General features: G+C 44.9%; 1 protein-coding gene across 7 annotated transcripts in view; it reads left to right on the top strand.

Moving 5' to 3' along the window:
- The window catches only part of grb10b (growth factor receptor-bound protein 10b), a 52,682-nt gene extending 30,047 nt beyond the window's left edge, over nucleotides 1-22,635 (top strand). For 6 of the 7 annotated variants that reach the window (XM_081695726.1, XM_027024768.3, XM_081695727.1 and 3 more), the window contains exons 5-17: nucleotides 122-257; nucleotides 11,523-11,679; nucleotides 13,608-13,723; nucleotides 15,075-15,149; nucleotides 15,267-15,404; nucleotides 15,676-15,786; nucleotides 16,587-16,685; nucleotides 16,847-16,924; nucleotides 17,206-17,322; nucleotides 17,602-17,668; nucleotides 17,966-18,053; nucleotides 18,193-18,286; nucleotides 18,535-22,635. In XM_081695726.1, the coding sequence (XP_081551852.1) occupies nucleotides 122-257; nucleotides 11,523-11,679; nucleotides 13,608-13,723; nucleotides 15,075-15,149; nucleotides 15,267-15,404; nucleotides 15,676-15,786; nucleotides 16,587-16,685; nucleotides 16,847-16,924; nucleotides 17,206-17,322; nucleotides 17,602-17,668; nucleotides 17,966-18,053; nucleotides 18,193-18,286; nucleotides 18,535-18,681 (1,423 nt within the window). In that variant the 3' untranslated portion in view covers nucleotides 18,682-22,635. The remainder of the gene's footprint in view (nucleotides 1-121; nucleotides 258-11,522; nucleotides 11,680-13,607; nucleotides 13,724-15,074; nucleotides 15,150-15,266; nucleotides 15,405-15,675; nucleotides 15,787-16,586; nucleotides 16,686-16,846; nucleotides 16,925-17,205; nucleotides 17,323-17,601; nucleotides 17,669-17,965; nucleotides 18,054-18,192; nucleotides 18,287-18,534) is intronic. The other variant, XM_081695728.1, reaches the window with a different exon arrangement.
- Nucleotides 22,636-27,886: the final 5,251 nt, after the last annotated feature.

Here is a 27,886-nt window from a genome sequence, read left to right as displayed (position 1 = left end):
TCATCAGTAGAAGGAAGCGTGTTTCTGCAGGACCATCAGCCACAATCGTGTAATGAAGTATATGTGTTATGCTGGAGATGCATTGCAACCCCTTTCTCTCTCTCCCTCTCTCCTTCTGCAGGAGGCTGCAGGAGCAGCAGTACCGGACCTCCTCTTTGCCAGCCATCCCTAACCCCTTCCCCGAGCTCTGCAGTCCGGCTGGCTCACCCACCCTCTGTCCAGGCTCCCTACCACCCAGCGAACCCTCGGACAAATCCGTAAGTAGCCCGCTCCTCTTGGCCCCGCTCAGGGATATCCTGAGTTGAGGAGCAAGGTGCGGCTCTGCAGGCAGCAGTTATCTGCTGGTGTTTGACTGTGGGTCCACAAACTGCTGTGTGTGTGTGTGTGTGCGTGCGTGTGCGTGCGTGTGCGTGCGTGCGTGTGAGTATCAGTGGGTGGGTGTATATTTCGTGTGGGTATGGGTGTGTGTGTCCGTGCGTGCACTTGTCTGTATTTAAATGCTCATTTCAAACATGAGTGGGTGAGGGTGGGTGTATGTCTTTTATTATATGCTCATTTCTTACCTCCGTGTGTGTGCATCTGTCTGTCTTCATATGCTCATACGCATCTGTGTGTGCATGTGCACATATGCACTTTCTACCCACCCCAAATCGTCTCCACATGGAATTTGGAGTTCTTGGTTTAAACTGTCCCGTGGATATGATTGATAAGTGAGACCTTGTGAGTGTGGGCCGCTGGTTCTTGAGATGGGCACAACATGGGTTGTGTTCTTTTCTCAAAGTCATTTTCCAACAGCTGGCATGCACACGTGGCGCACATCTCGTTTGTTCTGCACGCGAGACTTCCAGGATTCTGCTCGCGTTCCTCATCTTTCTGTCGTCGTCCCCGGGCGGGGACGCCCTGACCGAGGAAGAGACGGACAGTCTCCCCCACACTGGGTGTGTCCACACGTGTGAGCGGTGCGCGTTCAGCGCGAGGATGGCCCGGAGGCGAAGGGCTACGTTTGTACTTTTCAAGCTGCAGGTGGCTTTTCCCATAAAAACCTCCCCAACTTTCCACCGCCCTGACGTGCCCACCACACCCAGAACTCCACCATCGCACTACTGTAGCCCCATCTTCACCTGCTGCGCTCTCTCGCTCTCGCTCTCTTTCTATCACTTTTATTCTTCTATATAGGAAACTTGCAGTACCTGGGCTCCCTGATATGTTAGAATCCACACGATACATATTGTGTTTTGTGCTCTACATGGTAAGTGAGCAGATACTTGCACTTTACACTTCAGATTTCAGTTTAGTTTAGTTTTTTTTCCCCACTACTCTTACTTATGCACCCACTGTAGGGAAACCACCTAGTCATTCTCCCTTGCTTCCCCTGGACTTGTTCTGTGGGTGTGAGTTTGTGTCTGTGTAGCTCTGCGCGCTCGCGTGCCGTTTAATCCGTTTAAAGCTTTCACTGACCTCAGTCTGCGGCTATGAAAGAATGATGCAGGAGCAAAGGGATGAGCAATATCCGTAATAACATCTCGCGCACCCTCGCCCTGCACCAGGATGAGGTAAGCGGCTGGAAATAGTCCCGATCCACCCGTCTCTCCGCGCAGGGGGCCGTCGGGCTTCTTTGTGCCCACGCTGGCCTGCTCTGAGCGGGGCAAGCCACATGGCTCCGGGCCCTTTCTCGTTGCTGGTCCGGACATCCTTCTAAAAAACGGCAAGTGGTGCGACTCAGCCCGGGATCCTGATCGGGTCGAGAGAGGGCATTAGTACCTGTGTCGGGAAGTGTGGCCCAGTTCTCTGCTGGGATCCGGGTGGAGTGGCACAGTTCTGATCAGCAGGCTTGCAGCTCAGCTTGCAGGCACTGCTCTTGCTGTTTGCTGTGTGGTTACGGTGATGAGCTCCATGTCATTCTGAAACTCCACGTCCAAACTGACACGGGCAGCAGTTCAGAGGTTGACCAACTTGTTATGCACGTCCTGTGAAGATCAAGGCATTTAGCAGATATGCCACGAGTTTTGGATGTTTAGGAATTGGTGACTCTATAAACACCTTTAAGCTGCTGCTATTGTTACTGTCAAAGCTCTGAGCAGACCCACTTTTGCAAAGCCGTTAATCCTCCACCTACGCTTGTATTGCTGTACACGTTTGCTGAACATTGCTGCAGGCGCCAGCCCAAACAGCAGAGACTGAACCTTTCACTCGCTGAAGGCTTTGCTTGTATTACCTGACTTGACTCTGCTCGTCTGCTTCCCGCTTGTGACATCTCACGAGAACCTGACGCTCCTCCCACCCCCGACTCGCAGGGATCCAAGCATGGAATTATGTCCTGTCCTTCTGTTTTAGTGGGAGTATTTGGATTTGGAATGTGTTTGTATGGCTTTGCTGGAGCAGATATGGCACGTGTCCCATAGTTTGCAGGACCCTGTCACGTTGAGAGCTTTGAGGTCCTGACGTCCCAGCGCTGTCCACGTCCAGCTAGCGGATGGCCGTAGCCGTAACCACAAAAACTCCGCAACGGGGCAGTGCGTGGGGCAGAGCTACTGTTAGCTGCAGGCCAGGCCACATCTCCATGGTCAGAGAGCCATTTTCTCCCTAGGGCTGCCGAACACGCACTGACCTACCCGGATTACTCATTTCAGGCCACTGCTGGCCTAGCGTGTGCTAATACTGCACTGACAAGCATACTCGAGCATGCTCTCTATAAACCGGGATTGTCGCAGGGCAACCTCGTGACCCATGACCTCTCCCTGTGAATGGTGCAGGGAGCTCGTATAGCTTCACAGGCACTAGTATGGACAGTAAGGCCCCATCCAAGAGCACTGTCCTAATGACCAGGAGAATAGCTAGACTTCAATGCCACACTAACGCACACTAACCCTGGTCGCCAGCAGCAGAGCACAGACGTAAAACAAACTAGGAGAGAGGAAGAGGAGGAAGAAGGAGAACACTGACCGCTGCCTGAACTCAGCGGCTCCCTAGGGCTGCCTCTTTCTGAAGGTCCAGAGCAAGCCTCTGCAGCTCGGTCCGTGACGCCGACGTCTTTCTCCAGCTCGCGATCTGCCTGCTTTGGGATATCCAGTCTCCTCCCAGCTCCGGCGGCCGCCTCATCTCAACTCGCGTGATGCTGAACTTGGTGACGGAAGAGCTTTCTCAGTGAGAGAGCCGCCACTATAATTCCCGTCGTCCTCCTTATTAGAGCACAGTCTCATTTAACACATGGCGCCCTGTCATTATACACACTGGACGGGCTCCACAGTATCATTAGTTAAACAAATCTCCAAACCGGTTGGCTGACTTGTCAGGAAGGTGTGCTTTCTTTCACTGCCGTTTTGACACTGAGCCGTTGCGTGATGCACCTCGCCCTTTTAATTAATGTTGTTTGCTTCTCAACAGGAAGCTGACGTGACACGGTCATTTTTCGGTCAGTATTATCATTTTTAAGATGACGTCTTTCCCTTTTTTAACGACCGGGAGCTTATGTGTTGTCTCTTGCGGCAAAGCCAGTTTTCTGTGTGCGCTCTCTGTGAGCTGGAGTTGCTGCGATTCGGGGTGCTGGGCAGGGGGGGTTTGGGGGGGGGGGGAGCAGCACGGTGGCACCTGTCCCAAATCGATTTGTGTGCTGAAAGCATATGATGTCATCCATGGTGGGCGCTTGGCGGTGATCCCCAACAGACAATGATCCGCCGCAGGTCTCCAAGCGGCCCCTCCCCCGCAGACCGCAGAGGACGTCGTTAAAGCGGCCACTCTTTCTCGGGGAGAAACGTTTGGCTTCGTCTCGGTCGGGAGCCCCCGGGGCAAAGAGGTCAGCGATTCCACAGCGGATCGTATGGGTCAGCGTGAGTGGCAAACTGGGGGTGGGGGGCGTTGGGTGGGGAGGGTTGGGGGCGGGTTTGGGTGAGGTGGGGGAGGAGGGTGGTCAGTTCAAGGGAAAACACCATAACTCAGGAATTTCTCCATGCTCACAGATGTCCCATGTGGTCTGTATGTGCAGCCACAGTGCAGTGCATGCTGGGAAGAATGGGAAGCAGGAGATGAACGGAGCTATTTGAATTGCCAGCATTTTAGATACAGTGGTACTGTTCTGCTGTGGTTAAAATTATTACTCTTATTATTGTCAATAATAATAATAATGATAACAAAAATAATGATAATAAGGCTAGTCTATTTGTCAAGGACTTTTCTTACCCAGTGACAAAGTGCTTTATGCAGACATAGAATAATTTAAATACTAAAGCTCATGGGATCCGTCACCGCACAAACACTTTTGCCAAAAAGGAATAAAAACCTACATAAAACAATTCAAGTAAAATTAAATACAGTTGACTGTAAAAACAATATTACAAATGGATTTTAAAAGGAAATGACAGTAAAAGAAAAAAAATGGAAACAGAAAATGAAAGTTAATTTAACTACGATTTAATGAAATATGAATATAAATATATGTGCTCATAAAATCAGTGATGGAGAATAGCAATGCAAATCTGTCGCAAAGAACCAAGCCCATTGTCTTGGGCCTGAGCGAATTAGATTTTTATTTTATTTTTTTAGATTTCTAGCCGCTGGAGCCTTTTGTTGTTCCGTCTTAGAGCTGTGCAGACGTTGCTGCGTTAAATGTTGCTTCTCTGTACTTTAATGTTCACCTTGGGATGATTTACTGATGAGCTCCCAGTGAAGTAGGAGGCCTGCCTGGATTGTATTTTGAGCGTGTCGGATAAGTCAATTCTATAACACACTGGAAGCTAATGTAAGAATTTAAAAATTAGGCTGAATTACAATAGAAATAATTGGTTTAATAATAAAGATTTATTGAAATGCACAAGGAAGTAAAATAAAAAATAAAACAGTTATCACATGGTTGGAGTTATATATCACTGCTTGAATTTGTCTCTTTCGTTTTTCCTCTTTCTGTCAGTATGTTTCGTATCCTATTTTCCTGTCCCAGAGCATGGTTGGTGTGTTGGTTTTTTGTTGTAATAATCGTCTCTAGCACTAAAGTTAGAGTGTGGTGACCCCGATTACGACGACGATGACGATGGAGTTGCTGCCGCATCTCCGGATAACCTTGTCGTAGCGGCCGATCTGGGTGCCAGAGTCTTGTGAGCAGTTTCGTGAAGCAAGCTCAGCGCTTTCGGTCTACCAGGGACTGTACCGGCTGCCGTGAGACAGCAGGCTATTTTGGGCTGCGGATAATCACATGCTTGCCTCTGGGATGTCTCCCATCTCAGCTGCTGTGTTCGGAACAGGCAGAGCAGCGCCTCTACGCGCCTTTGCCCGGTGTCGAGGGTTTAAAACGCTGTGCGTGGCCAAACTGCCCGCTACACAGCCGGGAACATAGCGGTCGCCCTTTGGGTATCTGCGCTCCGTTTATCCGACCTTAAACTTTCCCTCGGTCCGACGCAGTTTAATCTTCGTCTCGTCTGTCAGCGTTGCTGCCCCGGAACGATAAGGGCGTTCTTTAGAAAAGCACCAACGTGGCCCTCTGTGTTGTGTGGTCTTCTATGTGCATTGTTATTTCTGAAGATGCCAGTGCCCTTGCTTTTTAACAACATTCCAGTCGTTTTTTATTGTGTCTTGTCTTGTCCTCGATCAAGGTTTCTTTACGTGGAAATCAATTAGAAGCCAGTAAATGCAAACAGCATCTGGAACATGTATGATGATCAAGATCAGAAGCACCAGACTGTCATGGGGGGGTGGGGGGAAGAATGTTTTATGGTAGTCCTTTTTCCTAATGAAAACCATCGAGGGCAGAGGGATTGTATATGAATAAAGGCCCTGTGCTGTTCAGATGCTTTTGTGTTCGAGTCTATACATCTAATGTAGATTGTCATGATTTTCATGAATGCTGATAGATACTATAAAAGGTTGTTCTGTGTGTGGGTTTTTTTTTTAAGTAGTTATGTCTGACTGAGGCCCATTATAGGGTCTGAGGCCCTCTGTGAGCTTGCCTGAACATTTCAAATCCAATTTGACACAACAATTATACAACAAGGAGTGACTGATTCTCATCTGCTGAGTCGGCCCGGTTATCCGGGCAAACGCTGCGCTACAGAGGCTAACCTGGAAGTGCAGTGGAGGGAATCGGAACTGGCCTCGGGTTTCGGGAGCCGTCCAACTGTCCCCGCTCTGGTTTTGTCTGGGCATCTCATTACTGACCCCGCCAAGCCTTACCGCCGTGCCCCATCATGATGGAGCAGGACGGTCATTAAAGATGCTCTTGAAAGGTACAAAGAGGGGTGAGCTGCATGGCACGGTTCTGACCAGTGGGTGATTCTTCGGAGCCAAGTGAAGGGTGGACTGCAAAAGGTATTCTTTCGTTCTCGGAGAATAAACCTGGGTCCTTCGTATTTTTAGCTTTGGAAGTCTGGCCAGGTTTGGAAGTCTGGCTGTAGTTCTCGCAGGGCTCTTTGAACCCACGCTTAGCCTTTCAAAGAGTATGGACCCGTTTGAATTGCGAACGAGACCTCTGAGTGTCGGCACTGTTTTTGCTTGCTCAGATGTTTTACGTTCTGATGGTTAATGACTGCTAGAGCCCACGTTATTACAGTATGTCTTTCTCATTGTTCTTTGATTTTCTCTCTAGTTGTCGTATGAAGACAAGTCTTTTTAAATTTGATTTTAAGCTTCCTTTGAATTCAGGTCAAACTTTAGATGACCTGAGATGCTTGCGTGGAAGAAAAAAAACCTTCATCTTTGGTTGTAAACCAAAGAATTGGAATGAATCCTTGGTCCCTACAATGTTATACAACTTGCTTCTGAAGAAAACGGGGTCTCTCAACTTCTTGTAACCGTGGCCGACCTCATAGTTTGTAAAGAGTGATCAGGAGGCTTGTCACGGCGAGATGCACAGGCCTGAAGACCTAAATCTCTCTCAGGAAATGAACAGAAAAGAATCCAAAAGTACTGAAACGCTGAAGTAGAGGTCTCGGAGTCAGGCATGAAACCTTCCTAACCAAAAACTCCAGGCCTCGCCTGCGTTAGCAGGGAAGCCCAAACAGGCTTGGGTTAAGTCGCCGGAGGGGATTCCGTGGAAAGTGGAGATAAGTCTCCTGCAACGTCAGCCCAGAGGCATGAGCTGAAACAGGAAAGAAGAAATTTGGCTCCTGGGAGTTGAGGCAACGGGTCTGAGTCTGGCATCAGAATTTAATACTTAAACTTCGCTTCCAAGTCACTCGTAAAAGGCTGTAGGGGGACAACTGTAAGAAGTTTATCATTTTGGCTTATGGTTTTTTCTTTTTATAGGTTAAAGCTCATGAGCAGATCGAAATTAAAGTTACATATAGTAGAACTATGAGCTACTTCATAGTAAGTAAAAAAATAAATAAATTATTGGCCTACAAACCTGCTTTCTAATGGGGTTTATGCTTTTCACATATTCTTAGTTTTTACCATCTGTTGAATTCTCCAACCCCCACAACAATCTTTTCTCATTTAAACACTGAACACACAAAAGGCCTGTCTATTTTGGTTTGTTTATAATTAATTCATTTCCTGTGACGTAGTTCTACCATAAACTGTTTTTCCTTTCTATAAACCACATTGACTCACATTAAATGGCTTGAAATTATTTAGTTAATTACATTTTTGCTTTAGTTAATCTATTTCTATTTACCAATTTAGCTTTAGCTAATAAACACTGAAGCTGACCTTACATCAGTCTACAGTTTCACACTGGTTTTGATGTTTAAAAATTATTATTATTATTAAATACTAATTTACTGACTTATTTAACCTACCCCTATCTGTGTAAATATTTTGTAGTCTGATCACAAAATAAACAATGTAATGATTTTGAAACTTAAATGTTTGTTCAATCTTGTTCAGTAATAGGAGTGTCAACACAAACTTCACATGTATGTTCCCAAATACTCATATTGAAACACTTGCACAGTTCAGGGTTTGACTCAATAGGCCATTTTAAATGAGCAAATGTTGTGCTTTCTAGTTCTGGTTTATCCGCCATTTAAAAATGACTAACCCACGACTATTAGAAGTCTAGCTAAGTCTGGTCTGGGATCAGTTGAGAACCAATACTGTGGCTGAGGACTGGCTGGTCTATACACCTTTTACACAGTGTCACTGTTTACACACTCAGTTTCATAATTCTAGATGGGTGGGGGAAAATCTTTCCAAAATTACAAGGCCCAGACTTTGGTGTAGTGTAAGAATGCTGCCTCTTTAGCGGGGGAGTGAGGTTCAGTCCCCATTCTGGCATGTGTACCGCGCTATTCCACTAAGTGCCCCTGGATAAGACTTGTAACACTACATTCAATTACCTTTGTAATATGACCGAAATTGTATGCCGTTCTGGATAGATCTGCCAAATGCATAAATGTAAACTGTCTGCTGATTTCATTAATGGCTTAATGGTAGTGATGATGGTGATAAACAACTCTTCCTTGGAGCTGTATGGACACCAAGCAGTCTCTGTCATTATGTTGTCCTCTGCTATTCAGGACCATATGATACAGGTTCATGTTATGTGCAGGAAAAGAAGCCCAGCAGAAACCTGTCCCAACTCTTGAGTAGAGTATGTCTACTTATAGCTAAAGAACAGCTCAAGTCTCAATTATTTAAAAAACAAACAAACAAAAAAAACACTAAAACTGCTACTCTTACCGATAATAAGAACAGGAAGCTTCACAGTTTTTTTTTTGTTTCTTTGTTTTTGTTTTTCCCCTGAAAATGTTTAAAAATGAAAACTTTGCATTTTTTAATTGGTAGTTATTCATAGCCACAACATGGAAAAATACACAATAGCTAGATATATCACTTTATGGATGCCATCTTGGGAAATTCTGAGTGCTTTCTCAGTGTGCCATCTCTGTGGTAACACTTTGTGCTATCCCAGTGGGCCGTTGTCGCGAGAACCGGCGCGTCTGTGGGCGAGATGTGCTTTTATGAGTAGGCGTCCCGTAAACAGGCGTCCTGTATGGGGGCAGGAGGACCGGCCAGGGTCAGGGCAGCTGTGCCCTCAGGCGTCTGTGGTCGGCACAGGCTGCCGAGGACCACATCTCAATCAGAGACTTTGAAGCGTCGCTAAATATGTGCCACTTTGTTAGGGGCCAGTAACAAGGCATGCTTAAGCCGGTACCTTCGAACATATTTGGCGTCTGAAGTCTCAGTGCCTTAAGTGTTAAAAGTCTCATCTGGAGTCCTAGTATCTTCTCAGTGAAACCAACCTGGCTGGTTTCAACCAAATCACCTTCACCTCTGAACTCATTTTTTTCTTCGTCTGCGTTCACTTGACATCTTGTTCCTTCTCTTCCAGAGTTGGAAATAAATTGAAATGCCTAACCCCCACCCGTCTGGGTGATGGAGTGGTGTGAGGAAGAGGGGTGGGGTAGCCAGCCAGCTGGAGCTCTGGAAAGTTAGCATGCTTTTAATGAGACTGCCCCAACAAACTTCCTTTTGCTGCCCCCACCCTCCCTCTCACGCTCTCTCTCTTCCCCCACCCCCATGACCAAATTCTTCCCCCCTTGAGGCAGTGAAAGAGCCTGAGTCATCCTTTCTTTCCAGCGCTGCAGTTTCGGGTGGTTACGGAGGTGCGTTTGCCCCGCAGTGACTGTGTCAGGGCTCTAGACCAGCTGCAGCCTCGCGATTGCAAGGAGATCCGTGAGTCAGTTCTGCAGAAACCCGCTGCTAGCAGTGAGGAGGGTCGAGTCACTTTGTGTCGGCCCTCGGTGGACTCGGCTGTTTCAGCGTGCGTGCACGTGTGGGAGCCTGGCTCCAGAGTTTTGCGACAGAGTGTCGGCCAAGGGACGCCGGAGAGCCGAGGTCTCGCCAAGCTCTGAATGGTGGAGTTAGTTTCACAGAAGCCGTAATGAGCCTCTCCTTGTTGTGAGGCATGTTTCAGACACCGAACTTCAAAGCTAGCTTTTTTTGGGGAAGGGGGTGGGGGGGGACTGAAACAAGCCTTCGCTTGAAACTTTGTCCTTCTTGAAACTTTGTCCTTCTGTAAAATGAGCGCTCAAACAGACCTCGCTTGCTCATTTTCTTTTATTTCCCCTCTTCGTTCTAAATAAATTAAACCTAAAAATTTGCCGGACTAGTCTTTGAGCTCCTAAGGAAGAAAAAAAAAAAACAGAGGGAGAAAAGTTGGACGTGTGTGCGTGCGTGCGTGCGTGCGCAAGGAGGGAGGGAGGGAGGGAGGGAGGGAGGGAGGGAGAGAGAGAGAGAGAGAGAGAGAGAGAGTGAGTGAGTGTGTGTGTGTGTGTGTGAGGGAATGATTACATCAGCCCGAGCCGGCCTTGTGATTGGTTAGGGAAGTGTGGTTTGATTCGCTGCCTAGAAGCCTTTGCCTGTAACCCTTTGTGACGGGAACAGAGTGAAGTTGGCTGCCGAGCTCGAAACAGTGCCATCTGTCTTGTCTGTCCCGAACCCAAAGCCAGGCAGAGAGGGACAGGAGAGGAGAGAGAGCCAGACAGAGACAGGGACTGTGTGACAGGTATGGCACAGTAAGCCGCTGACAGCCAAACATCTGTACTGCGTGTTTTTTTTGGTTTTTTTTTTTTTTTTTTTTTTTTTTTGGTTTGGGGTTTTTTTGGGTTTTTTTTTTTTCTTTTTCTCCCTCCCCCCCCCTCCTTTTTATTCTTGCTGTCCCCCACCACCTTTTTCCTCTCTGGCGGAGTTGTGGAGAGCGTCAGGAAGCAGCTCGCCGTGCGGGGAGGAGGCGGGCTACCGGCAAAAATGCCATCGTGCTCTCACGCCTGTTGCCTGCCGAGGCCTGGGGAGGTAAGCCACCTCCGGGCTGGGGGTGGGGGCGTGGGATGAGGGGCATCTCTGGAGCACCGGAGGAAGCTGGGGGAAGCCGGGTCTCAAGCAGCGAATCAGACTCGGGGGGGCAAGCCAAGAAAGCGAAAGTTTGCCACCTCGGCCGACGAGGCAGAGACATCAGCAGGTTTGGGGAGGTTTATGGGAGCCTGGGATCGTGGGAATCGTTCAGTAGAAGAAGGGGTGTGTGTGTGCGGGCAGGAGGGTGTGTGCGCGTCTGGGTGAAAGATTAGACTTTGGGAGTGTGTGGAGGGGTGCAGAGAATCCAGTGTAATGAGTGGGGCAAGGGAATTTTCTAGAAAGGCTGGCATGATTGTGAGATGAAGGCTCATCATGTGGATGGCAATCAACAAGCTGGATCTCCAATGAAATGCTTTCGTGTCGACATTTATTGCAGACCGCAGATTTTTAAAACAGAGTTAAAATGTAGGGCTTTAGACGAACCGGTGCCTGCATCGTTATCGTAGTGAGCCCGTTCAGAACATGAAGTCACATCTCCTGCTTTGAGCCTTAATTCTGGGAGAACAGGGTGACAAGGAAGCACACGCATCTTTAAGCGCGTACTGCATCTGTTGTTGCTTTCATGTGAACATGACACTGACCTGTGACGCAGTTTAGAAAAAAAAAAAAACATGTTCAGTCCCTTGCAGGAGACTTTCCTGCCGTGTAAATGCGCCTCCGTTCGGAACAGAACGGCACGGGTGGATGTACCGTCCGCAGGGGACGCGCTCGGCAACTCTGTGCGCCTGCTCCCACTGCAGATCGTTAAGGTGTTCAGCGAGGACTGCATAGGCAAAGTGGTGGAGATCCCCGCGGAAATGACGGCACGCGACCTCTGCCAGCTCCTGGTATACAAGAGCCACTGCGTGGACGACAACAGCTGGGCCTTGGTGGAGCATCACCCTGCCATGGGGCTAGGTAGGTGACCGACCTACAAGGGGGACGGAGAGGCGGTGGAGGGTGGGCAGAGGGACATCGACAAACAGGATACAGATCGACAGGCAGGCTGGCCAGCCTAGGGTAAATATGGACACGTATATAGAGAAGTCTTAAGAGATGGACCATGTCAAAAGGAGGACCGTTTCTGGAGTTCTTAGGGCAGAAGGCACTATAGCCCCCTGTTGGGGTGGGGGGGGGTCGGGGCTGGTGTGGCAGGAAAACCCTCCACGCCTCTCCGATCACGTCTGGCTGCCACATGTAATTGATTAACAGGGGCAGGAAAAATCACACCAGCACAGTTGGGTCAAACGAGGACGGTGGCACTACGATGGAGCCCTGTGCCCCGTCGTCACCACGGGATGCGAAGCAGTTGTTCCAGCACCTCCACGGTGAACTCCAGCGTGGCACCTCTGTTTTCAGCCACGTGAGCTAGCGCCATGCGCCCCACACCTTACTGAAATGTTTCAGCCACGTGCGTCTGTCTCCAGCTCCCAGACGACTGCTGGCTGCCAGTGTCTCTGGAGTAGTGGCTGGAAAACAGGGTTCAGTTCTCTCCTTCTCTGCTATCTTTCTGCCCCATCTGTCTCTTAACAGTTTCACTCTCTCTTTCTTTCAATTCAATCTCAGCTTAAGCAAGTTTTATTGGCGTGGCTGTCTCAGGTGCAGTTTTATTGGCATGACTGTCTCAGGTGCAGTTTTGCCCAAGCAATTGGAGGTTGGAGCTCTGTGCTCTGGATGATGATTTTAGCTTAACAATGACAATAATATTTCTCTCTCTCTCTCTCTCTCTCATTCTTTCTTAATATTTTCTTCTCACTTTTTTGCAATAGCTTGGGCAGTTCGTTCAACTTTCTAAATGTCTCTGAAGTTGATAAGGAGGCAGTATTATTATTTTTTATTACGGTGGCTGAACTATATCCACGATCAACCTCTTGTGACCATGCTGGTGTTCATTCATGATCATTCCCCAGTTCTGCCAGTATACACTATTTTTTTTTATTTCTAACTGTTTATTGCTTTATTACTTTAAAATTTTTGTCATCAAAACATAAAAGTTAATGCCAACCACTGAACAGCATGTAGTTTTATGACTTTAATTTCCTGTATTGCATTAGGGTTGAGTAAGCCCAAGTCCCGCCCCAACTCCCATCCCAAGCCTCGCCCCCACATCGCCCTTTAGGATGCTTGGTGTTCCGGGTGCAGCCCTTATCAGGCTGTTAATACAGTGCAACGGAGCACTGTCTGTCTGCTGCCATTCGTTCCGTGTCCGCATGACCTCATCCCTCCGCAACGCTGGGCTCTCACATTTACGGGAACCGAAGGGGGGGTGCCGGCAGTGAGCCCAGGAGCCCAGGAAGGAGGAAGCATTCCTCGGCCCTGGAGCATCCGGCCAGCACAGGAACGCCAGCCAAGGGTTCTCGAGCTTCGGGCCCTGTTGAAGCAGCTTCACGCATTTCGGACTGAGACATGGAGAGGAAGGGTGGAGGGAGCGGGCGGTCGCAGCACTCGGCCGTGCGGGCAGGGAAGCAGGGTCCACGTCTCCAGACGAACCCTCTTTCATAATGCAAGCGCCGCTTTCTCTGTTTATTTTTAATCTGTCTGCTGGAGGCGGGACGGGGGGGCGGGGGTCGCTGAGCAGGCGATGATGTCATGCAGAATGCAAATGTACAAAGCTTTTGTTTGTAAGTATGCGTTCGTAGTTTACTTGGCTGTAAACTACGCAACTAAGGGAGCCTATTGGCTCCCAGGAGCACGGTCATGGCAGCCTGGTCAGACAATCCACCCTTCGCTCTGCAGAGAGGTGCACAGAAGGGCAGAGGGGTTGGGCGGTCGTAGCGCTCGGTTTACGGGGCAGGGGGGCATGGTCTCTGGTCTGACACTCCCCCGTCTTGCCCTTCCGTCTACAGAGAGATGCTTGGAGGACCACGAAGTCGTGGTACAAGTTCAGGCTTCCATGACCAGTGAGAGCAAGTTTCTCTTCAGGAAGAACTATGCCAAATATGAATTCTTCAAAAATCCTTTGGTAAGTTTATCTTCTATTTATTTAGCTTCACTTTGTTTTTGCATGCAGACAGGTAAATGTATTCTCGTTTTGGGGAGGCTTTTGAATATTTCTCTGCTGTGCACTCATGTCAATGGACAAACGGTTTTGGTTCTTGGGACACAAACATATCTAGTGACCGGCTTCCAGTCTGAGCAGTCTGCACTGCTGTCGGGGGAACAATCACCGAAGAAAGAGTGGGTGTTCCTCTGGTAATGAATCCTCAGAGATGAATCCCAGTCGCACTTTTGTCCTGCCACTTACACCGAAAACACGAAGCTGAGGAAACAGTTGTCATGCGAGAACCGTGAACCGTGAACTTACTGGTTCATTTTAGCTCAGAGTTTTGGTTGAGTGCCCTGATAATTAATTAATTAATTAATTAATTTATTTATTTATTTATTCCTTCCTTCCTTCCTTCCCTCAATTCTTTTAAGATGCCATATATTGGAAAATATACTGTGTAAAAAGCACAGGTCTGGTATGCACGTTGCATTAATCAGTGAGATCTCATCTAAAGGAGTATGGCATTGTAGCAATACTTCCATACATGCCCAGAGTCCTTTTTGAGTTGCAGAGCGTACAGTTGTTGAAGAGCGGACATATTAGGCCCAGGCAGTAATAATTGGTTTTAGAAATATAGTTGTCTGAGCCGTCTCCTTTTGTACTGTATCAGTTAGCTGCTGGGAGCACTGGTCCCTGAGCTTAGCAGTATCACTGAAAGCTCGTTGGGGTGTGGCTACTTATCACACACTAGTGGTTTGGCTTTAACCTGTACTAGTGTGCATTCTCAAATCCAGCATTTGCATGTGAAACATGCTGCCCCTGTTCAGGGAAACTTTAACATATTGGCAAAGTACACCTGCACTCCAAGATTGCACCTCAACGTTGCTAGACTATTGGTCATCCTGAAATTGGTTGTGCTCTTAAAAAAAAAAAAAAAAAAGATTCAAATTGATTCATGTGATTTGCATGTCGGCAGTGGCTCTCTCATTTCTGCCTGACTGGAGGCTTATCAACCACTTTTAACATTATCACAACTCATTTTAACATTCAAATATGAATAAATACATTTATAATTTGCACATTTTTAATTCTGCTCCACAGCCATGTGTTATGTTATTTTGTGTTATTGAATCACCAGTAAAAATGATTTGAAACGCCTATTTGCCTACAGCATGGGTTTCTAAGCAATCCGCATCTCCATGTGCCCAGAACATGGCGACACGTGGAGGGATGCCTCTCAAATGAATCGCACACCCAGAGGAACTGCTTAAAATCTCTCTCTGCATTGTAAACCCCCAACTGAAGAACACCTGTCCTTTTTCACCAGAACTTCTTCCCGGAGCAGATGGTGGCCTGGTGTCAGGAGAGCAACAGCACCATCCCGCCGTCCCACCTCCTGCAGGTAGACTGCGTCTCCACCTCCACCACGACCGTTGCACCCCATCCAAATCCCGCCAAACTGCCATTTGGCCGGCCGCTCTCATAACTTCCCATATTCATCTCGTTCTCCACTCTCCAGAGCTTCTTGAACTCCAGCAGTTGTCCTGAGATCCAGGGTCACTTGTACGTGAAGGAGAGCAGCAGGAAGGCCTGGAAGAAGCAGCACATGTTTTTGAGACGCTCAGGATTGTACGTATCAACGAAAGGAGCGTCAAAGGTAAGCTGGCCGTCTCCTATTGCCCACGTTGGTCCAGGGATCTCCTGGGATCACCGGGGACCTACTGCGAGCTCTGGCTGTGCCCCAAACTGTATCGTGGCACACTATTAAACACCTCTCATGGACAGGATTCCAGGATTGTCTTAAATCACATCTCTCCCCTTCCCCTGCCCCACCACATGTCGGCATATGTATATTTTCAGTCCTGGTTTATAGTGGGTTTTTTTTTTCCATTTTAAAATGACATGAGCCATTGCCTGATCTTCCGCAGGAACCAAGGCATTTGCAGTTACTCGCAGACCTGGAAGACAGCAATATCTTTACCGTAATTGCGGGCAGGAGAATCCTGAATGCACCCACGGAATACGGGTTCTGCATCAAGGTAAGATTACGCCCCATCAGATCCATTTGGACGGGGGCCGTTGTGGAGCTAAACCGAGAGAGGCTTGGCTGCAGACTCGGTCGTTCCCGTGAGTTATTTTAGGAGAAGTGTCTGCTCGATCCAGAACGGCTGGTTGCCCTAAGAGGTGCCGCCAGTCGCCACTTTCCTGGAGCCAATCTTGTGGGTTTGCTTCTTTTTCCCCCTGCGGGCCCACCCTCTTTTTCACTTTAATTTTCTTTTTTCTTTCTTTTCATGCGTACTTTGCCTTTCTGTCTTTCTTGCTTTCTCGTACATGTACAAGCATGTATGCGCAGGCAGTTTGCCCAAGTCAGTGAATTTTTATCATTTTTGGGTCAAGGCATGGAATATCTGGGAATTTTGTTTGTAGCATCTTGACATTTTAATTGCCATTGTTATATTGTCATTGTTATATTTACAAATTTCCCCAATAATGAAAGTGGTTGTAATGGCTACATGATGTTTCCGTTCCCGTGTCACAAACATGGCCTGATTTGCCATTCATTATAGTCATGGAAATTCAGCTTTTTAGTTAGGGAAAGTCAGGGAGAAGTCAGGATATTTGAGTGAGAACTCTGGAGAGCACTAATAGTTTGAAGTAATTTAAGACTATTTAGTTAACCTGGACATAAACAAATTCAGCTTGCCCAAGGATGCTTTGCTAGCTTGTAGGCTACCAATCTGAGGTAGCCCAAGGTTTTTTGTTACCATGGCAGCCTAAACTTGGCGGCACAAGGCTTGCAGTTGTGGCAGCTCATATGTTCCTTTGTCTTTCTCCTCAGCCCAATAGGGTGCGAAGTGAACAAAAGGAACTGAGGATGTTGTGTGCGGAGGACGAACAGAGCAGAACATGCTGGATGACTGCTTTCAGGCTGTTCAAGGTGACCCACACCCCTAGCCCCACCCACACACCTTCCCCCAAAAGAATTCCATCTTTAAAGCTATTAAAACACTAATAAACCCAAAATTGTAGCTGTCTGGAAAACTACTCTAGAGTTTCTTTGCCCCTCGTGGTGTGTTCATGGCGCATGTTTCTCTGCAGTATGGAATTCTCCTTTACCAGAACTACAAGATCCCACAGCAGAGGAAGGCTTTGCTCTCCCACTTCTCAGCACCAGTGGTGAGATCCCTCTTTTCTCTCCCTCTCTTTCTCCTCATTATTTTCTATCTTCTGTTCCCTTCTTTGGGAAAGTGGAGGCTTTAGATGTGTTGGATTGCTGGTTTGGCACTGAGCCAGCGAGAGGCTTGTTTGCAGGTTATGTTGTGCCATGGTGCATTTTATTTGGGTATGGTGCAGCTTATTGCCGATGCATGTAGAGCAAATCCTTGTAGATAGGGGCACCGCATTAACGACACTGCCGTATCCATGTCCCTTGCTCATATCCAAATCTCTGTCCACAGAGGAGCGTGTCGGAAAATTCTCTGGTCGCCATGGATTTCTCAGGGAGGATAGGTAGGGTGATCGACAACCCTGTGGAGGCCCAGAGCGCCGCCCTGGAGGAGGGCCATGCCTGGAGGGTGAGCACTTGTAACCTACACGTCTAACAATTACACACATATATCTACATGTCTATCCACCGGCCAGTGTTACCACAGCGTGCCTAACTGGAGTATGACTGATCTCAAATTTGTGTACAAAAGTACAAAAACATTGTTGGTCAAACGTTCAAAATCAAGGCCAACCCAAAGACACACTTATCAGAGTATCTTTTTTTTTTTTGGTTTGTATAAATAATTCCATGCTTATGCACACACAAGCCACTGTAAAATTGCCAATTGTTTTTCCTCTGATAACAGAAGAGAAGTCAACGCATGCACAATCTGGGCAGTCCGAGTCCCTTGCACCCGTCGTCCTTAAGTGCAGGTACTTTTCCATCCAAGCAGCAGAACACCGGAGGGTCCGCACATTGTACTGGTGTCCTGCTCAGTCAGAACCTAACTTGATATTTCGGAGTTGCCGTGAAAAATTGTGCGCGTTGTGCCGGCTTACCAAACAGATGTATTGTCTACGTTTTTCCGTTGTTCTCTCTCCCATAATGCGTCTGAAAACAAGGTGGGGGGGGCATCAGTGGTGATTCCACCTACTTATCTTTATTCTGCGTGTTGGTGCTTTTCGTTAAAGTTTTTTCATTTCTTTTTGAATGTCTTTTCCACCCCATAGTCATTCACAAAACCCAGCTTTGGTTTCACGGCCGAATCACACGGGAAGAATCTCACAGGATGATTCACCAGCAGGGACAAGTGGACGGGTACAGAACAGTGCTGTCTATTTTTCAGTGTCAAAACGTGCAACAAAATTGCATTTGTCGTACTGTAATGAATGTCCTCAACGTTTACTGTGTAGGCTGTGTGCTTGTGTATAACTGGATTTTTCTCTCCTTGTGGCAGACTGTTTCTATTGAGGGACAGCCAGAGTAACCCTAAGGCATTTGTGCTTACACTGTGTCACCACCAGAAGATCAAACACTTTCAGATTTTACCAGTAAGCTTACGCTACATTTCCCATTGCCAAAAACACCACTGTAAAGCCTGTTGCTGTGTTTTTGAACAACGACCTGTGTGGGAACAGTGCGTTCCACAAATTTACATTTATGGAATTTATCGAACCAGCAACATTCTGATTGCAAGTCAAGTACCTTAACCACTGCCCCCCGCCCGCCCCACACAGAGCACGAAGCTCAATTCGATTGGCTGACCGCTCGACTGACTCTGTGTTTGTTGTTGCAACAGTGTGAAGAGGACGGCCAGATGTTCTTCAGCCTTGACGACGGTGCCACCAAATTCACGGACCTGATCCAGCTGGTGGAGTTCTACCAGCTCAATCGCGGAGTTCTACCTTGCAAACTCAAGCACCCCTGCACCATTGTGGCCTTATGATCTCCAAACCCAGTTCCTTCTCGAACCGAACCATCTGTTCTTGGAGAACCAACCAACGCTTCATTAGTTCCATGCGGAGCTGGGTAGGGACGGGGCTTCCACACGCAAGGACACTGCAGGGGAACCTTTGTGCTTCAGAGATGACTGCAAACGGGACCATGACGAAGCAACTGAAAGGAAGCGCTCATGTCTTGGTCACCAAAACGCCTTTATCCGCTGGTAAACTCGGGTGCAGTCAGCGTACGTAGGTATTTCGTAGGGCTCTTCACCAGTGTAAGAGGCCCTGATTCAGTCATCCTGTTTGAGATAATCAGAAGCTCTTTTGTTTGGAAGAATCCTTCACCTCTCCCAACGCTCATGGTTTGTCAAAACACCTCACCACAAGTTCCCTTTGGCACCTGGTTTGTTTTTGTTTTTTGTTGTTGTTTTTGTTTTGACTCCATGTTAATAGGAAGGCAGATTGCCTCAACCAGTGCCCAAATGATCCGTCACCGTTTTGTGCCATAATGATATCTGGAGCTCCCTCTACTGGCTGAATGGAGTAAATACCCTCTGCGGAATTGGTGCAGGGACAGACATCGGCATCCATTAGGAAGGACACCTTGATGACGAAACCGAGCTCAGCGGGAAAGCTCCCCTGCAGGGAGGTCCTTACAGATATCTGTCAGGGGCGTGACTAAAAGACAGGAGTCTCCTGCGCTGCTGTCAACCTCGGGGTTTATCACCTGTATGAGTGACACTTTTTTTTTTTTTTTTTTTTCTTTCTCGCTTTCCTTCAATCCCCCCCCCCCCCCCCCCGCCCAACTCAGCTGCGGAACCTACCGGAGTGCGGGCAGTTCCGTTTCTCTGTTCTGCCTTATTCAGCGGTAGCAGTAAACAGATAGATTTGTAGAAATCGTTTTTTAAAGCGTAACACAACTTTTACTGAAGAGCCATCTCTTAATGATTGCCTATAACACATTAAGCTAGAAAGGGAGGCAAAGCCGGGTGTCTACACGCTCAACCGAGTGACCATTATTACACACAAAATGCAAAGGATGCAATCAGTTTTGAGTATTGTTTCCACAAGTCTATTTATTTATCTGGATTGAATGTTTACTTGAAATTTAGTGAATTTCTCAGCGCTGTTCAGTACTGTTTTTCTCTCCTTTTTTATGAATTTGATGAGCCTCATGTCTTTTATTTGATTTTATTAAAGATTTTTTTTATACACCATACATCATAACTTTTTACTTTTTCATCTACTGTAGTATTGTACTATTACATTGAACTTGTCTTCATTACCATTGAGTTCACAAATATTCATCTACATATTCATTTAAAGTGCTGTTTCGTCTCCGAATGAGATTTGGACACGATTAGATTAACGGCAGAACAAGACGACAGGGACAGGGAGACAGTGGCCCTGTTTTGTCTTGGGGGTTTTTTCGGGGGGGGGGGGGGGGGGGGGGGGTTCCTTCTTTGGCCGTCTGGGGACTTGCAGACGGTCACAGGTCTGGTCGGTAGACCAGAAAGAAAACGAACCGTTTGGACTTCGTTCTTTTTTTTTTTTTTTAGCACTTTGTATTTCGGGCATTCGATACTAGAGACTGCGTGACCACCGTGGTCAATAAGCACTTCCTCTACTTCCAATCGCCACAATCGCACTCAACGGCTAACGGTACACGTCTGTAGGAAAGCGGCAACGCCACGTTCTGTTATTTCTCCAGATCAAGGAGTAAACTGGCATCGAAGTAACTGTTTACATTAGCCAGTTGTCAGATTTAGTGCATTCTCTTTTTAAACACTATTGCGACCCGAACATTATACGAAGGTATGGTTGTTACTCTGGTCCTAAACGGTGAATTCCTTAAAGTGGAGCACAAAGACCTTCTCCATTATGGTACAGGAGCTTGTTCAGATCATAGACATTAGTGTAAAGTTTATTTGATTTATGGATTGTGTGAGCTCCCAGACCAATCTAGTTTTGACTCTGCTTACATGAATGAGTTGGATATCTTGTACAAGGTGTTGCACGATGGCTAGTTTGAATTCCTAACTCTTTCAGTCAGTCCGAGTATTTAGCTATTGATGTATGCTCACTCTATCCCAGAGTTGTTTTTGTTCCTAAAAATCTTCTATGATCTGAATTAGAACACTCATTAATATGTCAGATTGAACTCAAATTCCTGATTTGAGTACATTTGTTTCAAATTTAGCTTTATCATGTAATATGCAACTCAATAACAAATACATACAGCTAGCTATATAAACAGCCTATAGATATCACACTGTATTTTAGGTTTCCAATCACGATGTTTTGACTATTTTAATTCATAATGGCTTACAAAATGAAGAAACTTGACTTTGTACTTTTTTATTATTTAGTAGAGTGTTAATATTGTGTTTAAATTTCTTGTCATGTTATATGACCTTAAAGACCGCTTAAGTTTCAGTTAAGCTGGTAAAAAAACTGGAGGCCCAGGAGAACAAAAGTGGTCAAAGGTCACTTTTAAGCTAAATTGATGTTTTGTTTTGTTTTTTTGTTAGTCACTGAATACACTTATGAAAATGCTAATGAACTCATGGATACTCAGTACAGTGTTTTTTTTTTGGTTTTTTTTTGGTTTTTTTCCATGAATCAAAATCTACACTTAAAGGCATGGTGTCGGACAGAGCAAATGTATGCAAGTTTTCCACTCACCTCAAATGTATTTGATCAGCCAGTTCCTGATGCTATTATCGGCTGCTTTAGCTTCATAAACACAGTGCAAAATAAAAACACTAAAGCAAAGTTGTGGACACCAAAAACATGGCTTGGCTGATCAAATACATTTGAAAGGTCAAAAATGAGATTTTTCTTAATGTTTTCTTTTAAATTCTTAGCCTACTGTCCTGTTGTTCAGATGAGCTGGTAACATGACGTGTGTGAACCCTTGAGGGTATATCAGTGAATTAAATGTCAGTTTTTATATTTAAGAGAAATGAATGTAACTGGGTTGCTCAGGGTTGACATGGAGTTCAATGAGGCCCGGTCCCTTGGACCGCTAGTCTCTGTAGTTTCCCCTCTCTTTTCCTTTGACAACTTGTGGTGGTCTTTTCATTGAGTTTCAGGATATACCAAACACTTCTATACTTGTTTTGAAAAAGCTATCAGTCATAACACTCTACAATGTATTGAAACCTATCGAGTCTTTTTAGTATTTTAGTCCCATTTATGTCTTGAAGGCAAAAATCTGGCAGGTGCCCGAAACACCACCCAGGATCCCCCTTCTCAACAAGCCTCGCTCAGCGTCCCTTAAGTGAGACGTCCTCCGTCCGACATAGCGACACGGGCGTCTGTATGTGTCAGACTTCAGATCTAGGACCGCTTTCTGCCTTTTCATATGCTAATAAACACAATTATATGGAGGAGGGCAGCTGTTCCTAGATTTGATTAGCATAGTGGAGATTATTTTAAGAGCAGGAAAGGGTGACTTTGGCTTCATTTGCATGACTGAGGTCACAATGCCCAGCAGAGAGCAGTGGGTCCTGGTGAGGTCACAATTCCAAGGAAAGAAGCGCGTGATTGTGAGGTCACAGTGCCCCAGCAGTGAGCACTGGGTGCCCCAGCAGTGAGCACATGGTACTGGTGAGGCTTAGAGCCCTGAACTTCCAGAATTTACCAGGAGCAAGACTTCACCGCACCACACAGACCTTTCCCCTAGTGACAAGAACGTATGCGCTTTGCATCTCCTGAGAGTGACTGTATATATAAATATATATGAATATATGTCTTTCAGGGAAAGCAAAAGCAATGGAAAAAGATCTTTCCTCTTTCAGAGATCCCGTATTGATGTGCTTTTGCTTGGTTCTGTAAATAGCTGAATGGCTTACATATCCTAATTGTAACCTTTTCAGGTATTTTTGTACAGACAAGGGACTGCTATATTCTGTTTATTGTAATTAGAATAAAACATTAATACATTGCTATAACCCGGGCCATGCTTGTGTCCTCTTTCCAGGTGTGTAAGTTCCACCACAACACAGATCCTTTCTCTAGTGACACGTGCACGCACACAGACTGAATCGTCACTTCATTATGCACACCTACTCTATAATTACCCAATAGGGTCCCATAAATTTTAATCTGCCTATTCTGGAATCTGATTTCAAGTTAACTGAGGATGCTTACACTGTCAACCTTTTATTGGATGCTTACACGAGTGAGATACATTTGGCAGAGTTAATGCTTTAAATATAATTTTATACTGTATATACACTTGTAAATACTGTTTTTGCAAACACATATGAACAGTGTAACCTGCTGTGTTTTCATAACTCCATCAAGGCCACGGGAAACATGGCTTATGAAAATAAGAACAGCTGTGAGTCAGTTAACAGTTAACTTGCAGATCTATCAACATCTAAAATGCCTTTGTGTTTATTTTTTTGGGCTCATATTCAATAGGCAACAAAAAGACCTGATCTTTTCTCTTGAAGTGCAACAAGGCAAAGAAGCATTTTGAGATAAAATATCACAACATAAACACCTAATCTTGTAATCTTCCTCTGAGACTTTCCATTGTGATGTGAAATTCTGAGGTAGGTGCATTTCCTTCACACATGAAAATATGTACGAAAAACATTTTAATTTTGTATGTGCATGAGACATTTAGGTGGGAATGCAAAAAACACTGTTTCAAGAGGGCTAACCATTTATTAGACTGGACTGGTCAACTCTCTTTTAGTTCAGTAAAATCCAGAGTAAGAATTCAAGTAATATGGATGGATTCTTTTTATAAATTCTACCACCATTAATCTTATTACTCAGAAAGGGTGTTCATATATGTATGTGTTTAGATTGTAAACAAAATTTCCACCTTTTTCCCTTAACCGATGCAAAATATAATTTTACATCTTTTACATTGTTTACATATGTACTTCTTTTAAAATAACTAGACATATGGGTTGATATGGAGACTCTTATTTTGGCCAGAAAATAGCGATTGGTTACCAAGGTCAGTTACTAGGTGAATAGTCAAATGCAAAAACCCAACCGTTGTCTACATCATCGCCACTAGGTGGCAGGCAATATCTACTTAAAATTTGTTTTTTTTAATAAAAATTAATTAATTAATTAAATCCCACCACTAAGCACACTATGACGCTCGCACTGAGGACGTCACCTCGACTGGTGATGAAACGTTTGCCACCAAAATATCAATATCTGTTACATTGTTTAGGATAAACGCACAGTCAGTGCTGGTTTTGTCCTCACTGAGGTGCACTGTCATGACCTAGCTTTCCTGTACTTATTGTTTGATCAGGGCTTTTCATGCGATGACTATTTATACTTGGCATTAAGCTGTGCTGCCTTTAGTAGTATTTGTATTTATACTCATATATCCAGAGTTTTTCCTAATACCTTCACCGTGTCAATAGAAATTGAGGTATTACATGATGAAAATCGAGTGTCTGTCTGCATGTATGCATTCATGCACGTGTGCATGTCACCCTTAACCCGACCATGTTATAAGTTCTAGCTCTAGTAATGTCACAGAAATGCTGCTGGCACAAATAGCATTCCTTGATAAGATGTCTCCTCTCCTGGCCTGTAAGAGTTGATACCAGGCCGAGGCCTTGAGTCAGGCACGCTACTAATCAGGCTTGATACCCAACAGCTGGGCTAGATCTATATAAGCCCAGTGACCCAGTCACACGGTGCTGGGTTTTAGCAAGTTTTGAGCCAAGCGCCTAGCCGATAACTTCGAGTATTGAGGTCTGTAAGCCCTTGTGTTACACCTGTCTTCTGCTCTGCGAGTGTGTCTGTGTTTTTATGTGTTCCCTCTCAAGTCTGTCTCTCTCCCGAGACTCCCCTTATTCATTAAAGTTTCTCCCCATTTTCAGGTTTTGTTTGGGAAGTTTTAGTTTGGTTTTCCCCAGTGCATCGGAGCTGCCATTCTTCCCGTGGCATCCTTTGTTCTCCCGTTTCCCCACACTTGGCGCGGTGTTTAGTTTTTCCTCTCGTTTTACCTGTTCTAAGATCTAACTGTTTTGCACACGAGCCCACCATTATTAAAATGTTGTAGCTGTAGACTGTTGGTGTCATCACCTATCGGACCTGGTTCGAGTCCCGTTACATGATCGTTGAAAGGCAAGTTAATTTGTGCAGTACTTCTATTACATAATGGCAGTTCTTTACACAGACATAGTGTATATATACTACACAGTCTAATATTTCAGGAATGTTTTCTGCAAAATAGTTTAAAATAATTAAATAACATGGTGTGTGTATGTGTGTGTGTGTATATATATATAAATATATATATATATATATATATATATATATATATATATATATATATATATATATATATATATATATATATATATATAAAGGCGAGAGAATGCAATAATACAGAATGAATTGCAAGATATTTAAACTGCAAGGAGAAACAGAAATTAAACTTGGAACTAAGAAATGTTAGAAATGAAAAGGTTTTTCAATTTTTCTAAATGTTTTTTAGAAGGTGTCAAAATGAAAGATATACATAAACTAGGAACTAAAATAAATGTTAAAGCATTAAAATACATTAAATTAAAAATGCAAAGTGAAAAGATAAAAGAAAAAAAGAATGAACTAAGAATGAAAACTAAATTTTGCCTAAAATGGCTACATTTGAGACATGTTTTACATCATAAAAAAGATTATTCCAACTTTTGGCAGCATGACTAAAAGTTTCCTCTCCATGATTGATCCTAGACATTGCTAGCTGATTGGTTGGTATCAATCTGAGAGGCCTATTGGGTTTGTACAAGTAAATTGGAGATGAATTTCAGCTATTCAGAGATGTGTGTATATATAATTAAAAGAATTAAATTAATTATGTACTGAATTGGCAGCCAGTATAAGGATTTTAGAATGGGAGTAATGTGATCAGTTCTCTTTCAGTTCTGGTAAGCATTTTAGCAGATGCATTTGGAATAAAATAACTGTTTTAACTATGGACTTGAGAAGGCCAGTATAAAGACCCTTACAGTATTCCAGAATGAGTTAGTCTCTCTAGATCCTGCTTAGACTTGAAATTTTTTACTTTGATATTTTCTTAAGACAGTAAAATACATAGTTACTGATTTGATGTGATCTCTGAGGCTCAAATCTAAATCCATTGTTATGCAGATCTCTGTCTTGGTTTTATACTTGTCAATATGAGCGCTATGAGTCTTTCAACTTTACTGTCAAATATAATCACATCTGTCTTTCATTATTTAGTTGTAGGAAGCATTATCTAATCCAGTTATTAATTAGTTCTCAATACTGACACAAAGTAGAAAGTATCAATAGAGCTGTAGTTATTTGAGGGAGACAGCTAGAAATATGTCATGTATAGCTATCATAACCTATTATACTGTTTTTAAGGATTTGGCCTAGTGGAAGTATATAAAGACTGAACAGGAGGGGCCCAACTTTAGACCCTTGTGGAACAACACAATGCCAGAACGCATTTTGAAATTCATGATCGCTCTTGTTAATCCTTCCGAGTATGCTCTGAACCAGTTATGGATCCTTCCAGGTAACCCTGGGTTCCAGGTACCCAGTTTTCCAGTCTATCTAAGAGGATGGGAAGTATCAAATTCAGAACTAAAATCGAGCAGCACCAGCACAGATATGTAGTCTACATCCGTGATCAGGTGAAGGCCACACATAGGACTACATGTAGATGACTTTAGATGATTTTAGCTTCCTCTAGAAATGTATTTCAAGAACATGAAATTCAGTTTATGTGAATTAATGTGATTATTAATTAGAAATGATTTAAGTGTGAGGAAGTTAATGTTAAGAACTAGAGTTATAATGTTGGGCTTTGGAACCAAATTAGCGAGGTGCAGGTGGGGAACTGCTGTAGAAGCAGGCTGCCGTACAATGTGACTTAAATGAGCTCTGTTCATTTCCAATCAGAACAGGAATGGGTGGTAGAGCTGGAGGGCAGGTTGGAGGGATTTTGGAGGTGGAGGGGCCCAGCCTCTCTTGGTTGAAACCTGTGGCCTAGAAGCAATTGACTGGGAAAATTGTTTAGTCTTCTCACACACCAAAGCTTCCATCTTTTCTGAAAAAGCTCACTAGTGGGGACATTAGAGGTGAGATACTGATATCGGATGATGACGGTGTCTCTGGTGTGTCTGGAGGTCGGAGATGTGTGGCTTTTGTCCTGCAACATGCCCTTGGAGGACAATGATTGGACAGGCAGTTTGATGACAGAATCCTTATCATCATTCTTGAGACCGTGTAGCCAGCACTGCGGCGCCGGTCATGTTCTTGAGCACTGCGTGTTTTGGCACTGATGAGTCACACTGCCCCTCCTGTCTGTCACCCCGTGATGTGGCAAGAAGAGCCGGCTGAAGTGTGTTCAGGTGGTCTTCCAGGAACTCATCAATTGTCATAGGGTTCACTTTTAGCCCCTCGCAAGAAACTTATGGTAGGAAAAAATTAAATAGTCTCGCACCCTAAACCTGTGGAGGTGGAGGCCATTAGGTTGAAAAAGCTCAAAAGTTTAGTGCTTGCCAGCTGCACCTCTTGTTGAGCCACATGTTAAGACATAGAAGATGGAAGAACATACTGGTTCTTCAAGCTGAAGAACAGTTCCAGCCCTGGTTCAGCTCACAGCCAAATTAACTTCAGCCTTGTACAGATTCTGAAAACTTGTTGAAGCACTTGAGTGAATCTGAAGTACCATAGATTTGATATTCCTAGCTCAGCTATACCAAATAAAACCCCTCCAATATCAAAGTCAAGAAATTATTGTACACTGTGTACAGAATTATTAGGCAAGTCAGTATTTTGACCATATCATCATTTTATGCATATTTTCCAACTCCAAGCTGTATAAACTTGAATGCTTATTGAATGGAAGGCTTATGACTGTTATTGAAAAGAAGGGTGATCACTGGTCACTGATATTTCTTTAAATGTTTATTTGTACATTTTGAGTTGTTTATTATTCTCACTTTAACAGATGAAAATATACAAGTGAGATGGGAAAATTTAGTTTTTTCATTTAGTTGCATAATAATTCTTCACACTAATAGTTGCCCAATAATTATGCACACACAGATTTTCTCCTAAGAAAGCCAAAACCTCACTCTTACTTTCTTAAATATTCAGATTTAAGGTTTATTAGCACTGGATTGGCCGAGAGCACTGTAGCTGTTCAATAATGAAATGAATCCTCAAAAATACCACTTC

This window comes from Electrophorus electricus, chromosome 14, assembly GCF_041902795.1.
Source record: "Electrophorus electricus isolate QZ-2024a chromosome 14, ASM4190279v1, whole genome shotgun sequence".
NCBI classification, from domain to species: domain Eukaryota; kingdom Metazoa; phylum Chordata; class Actinopteri; order Gymnotiformes; family Gymnotidae; genus Electrophorus; species Electrophorus electricus.
The sequence above is the reverse complement of the archived record's forward strand: the minus strand, read 5'-3'. Positions and strand labels throughout refer to the sequence as shown.